The sequence below is a fragment of the Aureococcus anophagefferens genome, assembly GCF_000186865.1.
Source record: "Aureococcus anophagefferens unplaced genomic scaffold AURANscaffold_9, whole genome shotgun sequence".
NCBI classification, from domain to species: Eukaryota; class Pelagophyceae; order Pelagomonadales; family Pelagomonadaceae; genus Aureococcus; species Aureococcus anophagefferens.
In genome coordinates, this window is record NW_008705569.1 from 799,436 (window position 1) to 809,840 (window position 10,405).

General features: G+C 75.2%; 1 protein-coding gene across 1 annotated transcript; it reads left to right on the forward strand.

Moving 5' to 3' along the window:
* Nucleotides 1-2,865: 2,865 nt before the first annotated feature.
* AURANDRAFT_26477 (hypothetical protein) lies at nt 2,866-4,377 on the forward strand (the record flags this gene model as incomplete). The annotated part of the gene is made up of 2 exons (XM_009038695.1): nt 2,866-3,591; nt 3,664-4,377. Coding segments are annotated over 2 exons (1,440 nt in total), but the record flags the coding sequence as incomplete, so codon positions are not given.
* Nucleotides 4,378-10,405: the final 6,028 nt, after the last annotated feature.

Sequence of the window (10,405 nt, forward strand, 5' to 3'; positions counted from 1 at the left end):
GGGGAGGGCGTCTCGGGGCGGGTAAGCTGGAGGAGACCTGAGGAGACGTGCTCGTGGGCCGCCGCCTCGCTAAACGGCCCGGCTCGCTGCTGACAGAGCAAATCCAAGCAATGGCCCGACTTGTAACATGCATCCTGCTGCCGCTGGCCGCGGCCTTCACGCGGCCCACGCGCTCCGTGCGTCATCCCGCGCAGCCGTTGCACGCGGTCGACCCGGTGGTGGCCGTCGCGGCCGTCGCGGCGGTGCCGACGGGCTACTTCTTCTACACCATGCAGCAGGAGAAGGACGCGGCCGACACGAACGGCGTCGTCGCCGCGCCGACGCCGGCGCCCGCGCCCGCGCCGGCGCCGGCGCTGCCGGCCTTCTTCGCGCCGAAGAAGAAGACGCCGGCGGCGACCATGGCCAAGGCGGCCTGGTCCGGCGACGCGTTCGGAGCGTCTAAGTGGCCCGTCGCGCCCGCGCCGCCGCCGCCGCCGCGCGCCGCGCCCGTCTTCCGCCGCGCGGCCTGGTCCGGGTCGCCCTACGCGTCCATCGTGCGCAGCGCGGCGGTCGCCCAGCAGCGCGCCGACGGGGCCGCGGCGTCGGCGAAGCGGAAGGCCAAGCTGGCCAAGCGCGGCATCAAGCCGCGGCCGGCCGCCGCCTTCGAGCGCGCGGCCTGGAGCGGTTCGTGCTACGACTCGCCGACGCGCGCCACGGCCGCCAAGGCGGGCTTCTTCGCCGGCCTGCTCGGCCGGTTCCGGCGGAAGCGCAAGGCCGACGCCGCGCCCGCAAAGGCCGCAAAGGCCGCGCCGGCGGGCCCGCCGACGGCCGCCGCGTGGCGCGCGGCCTGCGACGCCTCGGGCGTGACGTCCTACGCGGACTTCGGCGTCCGGCTCGCCGCCTGAGCGAGGTCTCGGGAGCGGCGGCGTTAATCGCGGGGAGAGCAAAACGGGCGGGGGCAACGCGCGGGGAAACCGGCGTCGGCGGGCTACTTCTTGAGCATGGGCGAGAACTCGCCGCCGGAGAGGGGCGTGCTGATCTTGCCGACGTAGGCGGCCGCGACGAGGAGGGGCATGGGCACGAACATGGACACGAGCGTCGTCCAGATGAGGATATCCGCGCCGACGCCCGTGTAGTCCCAGAAGACCGTCGTGAGGTAGGGCACGAGCGACGCGCCGAAGTTGAGGCCGAACATGACGATCGACATGCCCTCCTCCGTCGCGATCGTCATCCGGTTCACGAGGTCGTAGCAGTAGCCGACGCAGGGCCCGTTGCCCAGCCCGTACAGGCTGAGCCCGAGCCAGAAGCAGACGCCCGAGTTCGGGAAGATCGTCGTGAGGAGCATCCCGAAGGTCCCCGTGAAGAGCCACGCCGTCAAATGGACGAAGATCGCGCGCGTCGGCTGCTTCTTGAGGTTGATCTGGTCCTGGAGCCCCACCAAGCGGCCGATGGTGATCATGATCCAGAGGAGGAGGAGCGCCACGGACGCCTTGGACGACGAGACGACGCCCGTCTGGCGCACGTACGTCGTGATGTACGACGTCGTGTCGACCTTCCCGCCGATCAACCAGAAGACCGTGCACCCGAACAGGAACTCGAGGTGGTAGGGCCCCTTGGGCGCCTTGTCGCCCTTGCCGTTGGCGCCGACGCGGGGCGGCAGCTGGGCCTTGATCTCCGGCGTCTCCGGGTGCGGCGCCGCGTACAACGCCGCCGCGTTCAGCACCGAGATCGTCGCGAGCGTCGCGTACTGCGCGAACAGCTCGCCCGTGATGATCTCGATCAACGGCACCAAGGCCCCGGCGATGGCGAAGCACACCGTGTTCGCGCCGAGCCAGGGCCCCGCGTGGACGCCGTGGACCTTTCGCGTCATGATCTGGCACCCCGTGTCCAACGTCGCCGTGCAGAGGCCCATGAGGAACCAGGTCACGTGGAGCACCCAGACGTCGTGCACAAAGGGCATGTAGAGCAGCACGGCGGACAACGCGAGGAGCACGACGACCATGATGTGGTTCCCCCGGCGCGGCGGCGCGTAGAGCCGCGCGCTGGACAGCGCGCCCGTGATCGCGCCGACGCCGCGCGCGATGAAGACCGTGCCCACGGCCGTCGCCGTCGTGCCGCAGTCCTCGGCGAGCGAGCTCAGCGTCGACCCCAGCGCCACGAGGACGATGCCGCAGACGCCCATGGCGTTCGCATAACACAAGCCCCACCAGAGCCGCAGGTTCGCGATCTCCTGCGTCTCGTGGTAGTGCGCCTCGAGCTTGGCCGACTCCGCGGCGATGGACCGCTGCTTGTCGAGCAGGGGCGCGCCGTCCTCGACATCCGCCATGTGGCTGCCGCCGAGACGAGCGTCTCTATACGTGTACGTCGCGAGTGGCGTCGGAGGCGAGATCGAAAGACACAGGTCTGGGCTGCTGTGGCAACTTTAGCATGCGTCGAGCCTGCGCCGACGACGTCGCCAACGTCGTCGGCCGCGCACTCGGGCACCAGCCCCGCGCACTCGGGCACCGGCCGCATCGTGCGCCGCCGCGTCGCGGCGGGCACGCGGCGTCGCGGCTGTGTTCGACTCGTTTAGGAACAGCGCCGTGGCACGCGCGCCCGACTCGGACGGTCGGCCCGGGTGCTGCCGCGGTGCTCGGGCCACGCGACTCCACGTCGCGAGGACGAGAAGGTACGAGACCACACCATCGCAACGCGGGGACGACGAACCTTCCAAGGGGCGGGGTCCGGGTGCTTCAAACAAATAGGTGAAGCACTGTTACCCATGCATTTGCCGAAGGCGATAGAAGCCGCCATCCGAGCCTCGTCGAGCTGCTCACCACCACCGACGCGCGCTCTCACATGGGCAAAAAAGGGCACAACAAAGGCGGCAAGGCCAAGCCGGCCTACATGCGGGACCCGACGGAGGAGATCGCGGAGCTCGAGCGGCGCATCGCCGAGGAGTCGCCGCGGCGCGGCTGGTGCCCGGGCGCCGACGAGAGCGCCGCGCGCTTCGACGCCCTGCCGCTGAGCTCGCGGACGCTCCAGGGCTTAACGAGCGGCGGCTTCGAGACCATGAAGCCCATCCAGCGCTGCGCGATCCCCCACGCGCTCGCCGGCCGCGACGTCCTCGGCGCCGCGCGGACCGGCTCCGGCAAGACGTTGGCGTTCCTCGTGCCCGCGCTCGAGGCGCTCTACCGGCACCGCTGGTCCGCGGGCGACGGTTTAGGCGCCCTGATCATCTCGCCGACGCGGGAGCTCGCGGCGCAGATCTTCGACGTGCTCCGGAAGGCGGGGTCGTGCCACGACGTGTCCGCGGGTCTGATCACCGGCGGCGGCCGCGACTTCGACGCGGAGCGCGACCGCGTGGGCCGCATGTGCCTGCTCGTGGCGACGCCGGGCCGCGTGCTGCAGCACGCCGAGGAGTCGCCGGCCTTCGACGCGACGGGGCTGCTCGCGCTCGTCGTCGACGAGGCGGATCGCGTCGTCGACATGGGCTTCGCGGCCCAGGTCGACAGTTTGGTCGCCTACCTGCCGCAGCAGCGCCAGACCATGCTGTTTTCGGCCACTTTAGCGGGCTTCGCCGGCGCGCCCGAGGCCGCGCTGTCGTCGCGGCTCGGGCGGCTCCGGGGCCTCGTCGACGCCAAGACCGTGGAATTCGTCGCCGCGCGCGACGAGCGCGCGCTGGTCGCGGGCGCCGCCGGCGAGGCGTCGCAACCGACGGGCGCGCCGACGCCCAAGGCCCTGGACCAGTGCCGCGTGACCTGCGGTCTCGAGGAAAAGATGGACGCGTTGTACGCGTTCGTGAAGGCGCACCTCAAGTGCAAGACGATCGTCTTCGTGAGCTCGTGCGCGCAGGCGCGCTTCCTCCTCGAGGCGCTGCGCGGCACGCAGCCCGGCGTGCCGCTCCTGGCCCTCCACGGCAAGCAGTCCCAGGGGAAGCGCACGGCGACCTTCGAGGACTACAAGCGGAAAACCGCGGCGGTGCTGTTCGCGACGGACGTCGCCGCGCGGGGCCTCGACGTGCCCGACGTCGACTGGGTCGTCCAGCTCGACGCGCCCGAGGACGCCGAGGCCTACGTCCACCGCGCGGGCCGCGCGGCGCGCAACGGCCGCCCGGGCAAGGCCATGCTCGTGCTCCTGCCGAGCGAGGAGCCGCGCATGGCGGAACTGCTCGCCGCGGCGAAGATCCCCGTCAAGAAGGTCGCGATCAACGGCAAGCGCACCTTCTCCGCCGCGAAGCACGTCGAGGCCCTCGTCGCGGCGCGGCCCGAGGTCAAGGCTTTAGCGCAGAAGTGCTTCTCCGCGTACGTCCGTTCCGTCGTCCTCGCGGCGGACAAGGCGCTCTTCGACGCGTCGAAGCTGCCGCTCAAGGCCTTCGCCACGAGCCTGGGCCTCGCGAACGCGCCGCGCGTCAAGCTCCCCGGCGACACGCGGGCCGCGGAGGCCGCGCGCGCCGAGGGCCACGCGGCGAAGAACGCGAACCGGAAGCTCCAGAAGCTCAAGGAGCAGATCGCCGCGGCCAAGGCGGCGAAGCGCGGCGTCGCCGCGGCGCCGGCGACGGCGGCGGAGAGCTCCGGCGACGACGACTCGGACGACGACGTCCTCGTGTCCGCGAAGCGCGGGCCCGAGCGCGACGTCGACGCGATCGAGGTCGCGGCCGTCGACAAGCCCCTGTCGCGCAAGAAGGCGCGGAAGCAGCGCATCGACGGCGCGGGCGAGGCCCGGAGCTCGCGGGCCACGAAGCTCGCCTTCGACGACGACGGCAAGGTCTCGGACCGCTCCGCGGCCGCGTCCTTTGCCGAGGGCGCGGCGACGAAGGCCGGCGCCGCGCTCGCCGCGGCGAACGCGGACTTCGTCGACCGCGTCCGCGCGCGCCTCGCCGAGACCGACGGCGAGGACCGCGCGCGCGAGAAGGAGCGCCGCAAGGCCCTCAAGCTCGCCCGCAAGGCGAAGCGCAAGCGGCCGGACGACGACGACGGCGGCCCGGGCGCCGTCGCCGTGCTCGGCGGCGGCTCGGACGACGACTCGGACTGACCTAAGGCACGCTTACCTCGTAGCTTTTACGCGAGGATGCCGCGCTCCGCGGCCGCGGCGACGACGTCGTTCGCGCACGCGTCGAGGCGCGCGTCGAGCGCCGCGAGGAACGCGTCGTAGGCGCCGCGGAGGTCGCCGCGGTCGCCGGATTCCAGCGCGGCGTCGCAGGCGTCCTGGAGGTCGTCGAGGAGGGCCACGGGGAGGAAGGACACGTTGCCCGCCTCGGGCCGCGAACCGTTCGTCGACGGCGGCTCGGCCAGCACCGAGGCCGCGGCCGCGCACGCGTCGGCGAGGCGGCCGTGGTCGAGGTAGAGCGCGACGAGTTTCGGCGCGTCGCCGCCGCGCCCCGCGAAGGACGGCCCGCCCGCGCCGGCCATGCGGTCGTGGAGGAATTTTGGCAGGCCGCGGCCCGCCGCGAGGTACGGCGCCGCCGCCGCGCGACACAACCCGAAGTTCGACGCGACGCCGTCGCGCGCCAGCGCCGCCTCGAGCACGGCCTCGGCGCGGTCGCCGGGCGTCGACGCCACGGGCGCGCCGAGGGGCCCCGGCGCCGGCGCGCCGCCCGTCGACTCGGCGTAGACGCGCGACCGGTCGTCGCGGAACTCGCCGCCGGGCGCGCCCGCCGCCGCGTGGCCCGCCAGCGCGAAGACGGCGGCGGCCTCGACGTCGGGCCCCAGGGGCTGGGCCGCGTCCAAAGCATCGCCGTGGTTGCCGCGGCGCGCGAGCTCCAGGGCCGCGTCGCGCGGGCCGAGGCGGCTCCCGCCGAGGCGGAGCCGGCTCCGCCGGAGCCGGTTCCGGCCGGCGAGGTCGTCGCGGCAGGTCAGCGCGAGGGCGTCGCCGCCGCGCGCGGGCCGCTGCGCGACGAAGCGGGCCGAAGGCGGCGCGGCCGCGAGGCACGCGTCCGCGGCCGCGTCCGCGGCGAGCGCCGCGGCCGTCGCCTTGGGCGAGTGCAGCCCGTCCAGGCGCCCCGCGACCTCGACGAAGACCGCCGCCGCGCCGGCGAAGTCGCGGGCCCCGACGCGGAGCGCCGCGGCGATCTTGTACGCGTCGACGGATCGCGCGGCGTCGAAGCGGCAGCGGTCGTCGTAGCCGAGGAAGTCCGCCGCGAAGGCGTCGTCGACGGGGTCGCGCCGCGCCAACTTCAACAGCGCGGCGTCGACGAGCGCGTGGCCGTCGCCCCAGGGCGCCGCGACGAGCCGCGCGGCCGCGCCGCGATCCAGCAGCTCGCGCGCGAGCCGGGGCACGCGCTCCCCGGGGTCCGTATTGGCCTTGGCCGCCGCGCGGCCCCAGTCGCCGAGGGCGAGGTCGAGCTCGAAGGCCCAGGCGTCGAGGGCGAGGCCCGCGTCGCTTTGGTCTTTCGGCGCGAGCCGCGCGAGCCGCGCGGCGGCCGCGCGGCCGCGCGCGTCGGACGCGCAGGACCGCAGCATGCGCGCCTTGGCGGACGTGAAGGCGAGGTCGTCGCCCGACAGCGCCAGACGCGCCGCGTAGGCCGCGGCGGCGGCCTCGAGGCGCGCCGCGCCGCCGCGCGCGGCCTCGGCGTCGCCTAAAGCTTCCGCGGCGGCGGCGACGTCTCCCGCCCGCGCGGCGAGCTGGCGCCGGCGCCGCAGGGACGCGTAGGCCGGCTGGCCGCTCTCCCGCAAATACACGTCGAGGCGGCTCGGCGACCCGGGCCCGAGCACGCCGCTCCAGGCCGCGCCCGCCGCGAGCGCGCCGAGGTACGCGCCGCCGCCGGCTCCCGCGCCCGCGACGCGCGCCGCGGCCGCGCACCGGTCCAGGAACGCGTTGCCCGGCCCGCCGCCCTCGACGAGCTGGCCGTCGGGCGCCAGGAGCCCCGCGAGCGCCGGCTCGCGGCGGTCGAGCCAGTGCGCGCGGTCGTCGCGGCCGTCCGCGAACGACACGCGGCGCGCCTTCCGCGGCGCCGCGCCGTCCGCGGGCGCGTCGCTCGCGAGCCAGGCCGTGACCCTCAGATCGCGGGCCACGGCGAGGCTCGCGTCGGCGAGGGGCTCGCCCGCGCCGCCCGCGGCGACGCCCAGCAGCGCCGCGGCCGCGACGGCGACGGCCGCGCCGTAGAGATCTTCCGCGGCCGCCGCGGCCGCGGCCGCGAGCCCCGCGCGCGCGAGCGCCGACGGCGCGTTCCGCGCGTAGGCGTGGTCGCCGCCCGCGGGCGCCAGGGCGCCGGCTAAAAGCCGCCCCGCCGTCGCCTCGTCGACGAGCGACGACACCGAGAACGGCGTGGCGTCGTCGCCGCCGACCGCGGCCGCGCACGCGGCCGCGAAGGCCGGGTCCGCCGCGGCGTGCGTCGCCGCGGCGGCCCGCGCCTCGGCGGCGACGCGGTGCGCCGCGTCCGGGTCGCGCGTCGCGAGGAGCGCGTCGAGCGCGGTCCCGAGATCGCGCGCTTCCGCGGACGGCGCCGCGAGGAGCGGCGCGAGCGCGGGCGCCCGGCAGTGGGTCTCGAGGGCCGCCGCCGTCCACCGGACGTGCTCGAGCCGCGGCAGGAGCTGCTGGAGCCCCGCCGCGGCGCAGAGCGGCGGCGCCGCGACGACGGCGTCCGATGAGGACGACACGAAGCCGAGCGGCGCCGCTTCCGCGACGGCCTGCGCGTCCGCGAGGTGGAGGAAGCTCCGCCAGGCGCCGCAGAGCGCGGCGCACTTGACCTCCAGCGACGCCCGGTCGTCGCGGAGCGACCGGCGGAAGGCGTCGCGGCACGCGTCCAAAGCGCCGTCGACGACCGCGTCCGGGCCGACGTCGCGCCGCAGCACCGACGGCAACCCGTACGCGAGCGCGTTGCCCAGGGCCCGCGCCGTGAAGCGGCCCGGCAGGCACAGGCGCTTGAGGAAGTGGGCCTCGATGGCCGCCGAGGCCGCGGGCCACCCGTCGTCGCCCCCGAAGAGCGACGCCCACGACGCCGCCGCGGCCCTGGCTTCGAGCGCGGCGTCGCCCGCGTCGCGCCGCGCGGCCCGCGCGCCGCCCAGCGCCGGCGCGTGGGCGACCGCCGCGACGTCCGGCGCCCCGCCGTCGATGGCGTGGGACGCCAACAAAGCTGCATCAGTGTCGCACGACGGGGCGCCCGTCGGCGGCCGGTCGCGCGCCCAGTAGGACCAGAGCGTCCCGCCCGACGCCTCGAGGCACCGGAGCTCGGCGGCCTGCGCCGGCGCGCCGTCGCGCCAGCGCGGCGCGTCGAGGCGCGCGACGACGGCCGCCGCCGGGTTTCGCGCTCCGTCCGCCGCGACGCCCGCGTCGATCAAAGCCAGCGCCGGAATCGGCGCGTCGTCGAGCACCGCGGCCACGGCGAAGCCGCCGGCGCCCTCGACGCCGACGAGGCGCGTCCCGGGGCCCAGCCGCGGCGCGACGCCGTCGCCGCGCAGCGTCTCGCGCAGATCCAGCGAATGCGCGAGCGCGCCGGTGGACCCGAGCCAGACCCCGAGGCGCCAGTCCGCGCGGAGGCCCGCGACGACGCACCGCTCGAGCGACGACCCGTCGCCGCCGGAGCAGACGGCGACGACCGTCAGCCCCTGCTCGTCGTCGCCGCTCGGCGCGCCGACGAGGCCCGCGACCAAGCGGCCGACGACGCCGCGCGCGCCGGAACCGTCCCGCAAAACGCGGAAGGAGCTCAGCTCCGCGGCGTCGCCGAGCTGCACGGCCGCGACGCCGCCGCCGCGGCCGGGGGCCAGGGGGAGCAGGAGGCCCCGGGGCGCGGCCCAGCGCGCGGCCGCGGGCGCCGCGACGCCGGGCCCGCCGAGGACCGCGTCGAGCGACACTTTGACGCCGCCGCAGTGGCGCTCGCGGCACGCGCGCGCGAGCGCCGACGCGCCGGCCGTCGGCGGGAAGTAGAGCACGTGGGCGTGGCCCGCCGTGGCGACGGCGACGACGACGCGGTCGCTCGCGGCGCTCGGCGCGAACGCGCGGCAGCAGCACGGCGCGCCGCGCGGCGCCGGCGACGCGAGCGCGACGGCGACGCGGTTCGCCTCGAGCTCCGGCGCCGCGAGCGTCTCCTCGCAGAGCGTGAGCACGTCGCCCCGGACGCGCCAGAGCAGGAGCCGCGTCGGCGACAGGACGCAGCCGCCGCCGACGGCGCCCAGGGCCGCGGCGTCGACCGGCGCCTTGGCCCAGGACGTCGACAGGCCCACGAACGGCGCCGTCGTGTGGACCATGTAGGCCTCGAGGCGCGGCTGCTGCGCCATGATATGGCGTGGGTGCACGGCGCGGTCGTGCCCTTGCTGCCGGCGAGCTTGAGCGGCTCGGAGTCGAAGGCGCCAAGCCCGTGTCCGGCCGGGGTTTTTTGCACGCCAAGAGCCCTCCGCGCGTCGCGGGGTGGTCGGCGAAGCCCCGGATAATCCGGAATCCCCAGCCTCCACACACCGAGCGCTCCGACGACCAAGGAGCGTGTCCAGCGCCATCGATGGCGACGCGCTGCGCGGCCACGGTGCTGTGAATTTTTTGCCGCAGTGAGATTCATGGCGCTGACAAATCGAGGTGAGCGGCGACGAGTTTCCCCGACGCCTCGCGCGGCACAGACCCCACATTCGCGCAAGCGAAGCGCTCACACCTTGATCGATCGACCACACACCCGGCAAAAGAAACACCTCAAGTGAGCACACCTCGACCGATGTGCTGGAACCGCGCCGTCTCGGCGGCGGCCTGCGCCGTCGCCTGGGCGACCTGCGCCGTGCTCCGCTGGCGCGACCGGCCCCGGGACCGGTGGTACGCCCTCTACCTCGCGACGTACCCGCTCACGCAAGTGATCGACATCGTGCTCTGGACCTACCACGAGGCCGAGGGCCTCGAGGGCTGCCCGAGCCGCCGGTTCACGCGCGTCCCCGCCGCGTCCCCCCCCCCGGTCGACGCACATCGACCCTTCTGTGCGCGCAGGTTCTCCGTGACGCCGCCGCACCAGCTCGGCCCCTTCCTCGTGTCCAAGTACGCCATCCCCGCGGTCGTCTTCGTCCAGTACTGGGCGCAGCTCCGCTACCCGTCGCCGCGGAACCTCGCGCTCCGGAAGGCGCTCCTCGCGCTCTACGGCGCGGCGACGATCGCCATGGCCTTCCAGAGCGCCTGCACGGACGTGATCCGCGCCCGGTGGCCCCGCGCGCACGACACGCTGCGCTGGGGTGGCTACGACGGCGCGGCGGCGCCGATCCTCGTCGTCGCGGCGCTGACCGCGGGCAACTTCGCGGTCTGCGTCGAGCGGGAGCACCCCCGCATCCTCGCGGCCCTCGTGCTCCCCTTCGTCGGCGTGATCACCTTCCTCTGGTCCACGGAGGGCACGCTCGCGCTCGGCTCGAAGTGGTGCACCTACTGCCTCATCTACGCGGTCCTCTTCCTCGCCGCGCCGCTCTGGGACGGGTCCCGCGCGGCGACGACGAAGGGCGACGGCGACAAGGTCCTCTACGGCGACGAGGAGGAGAAGAAGGAG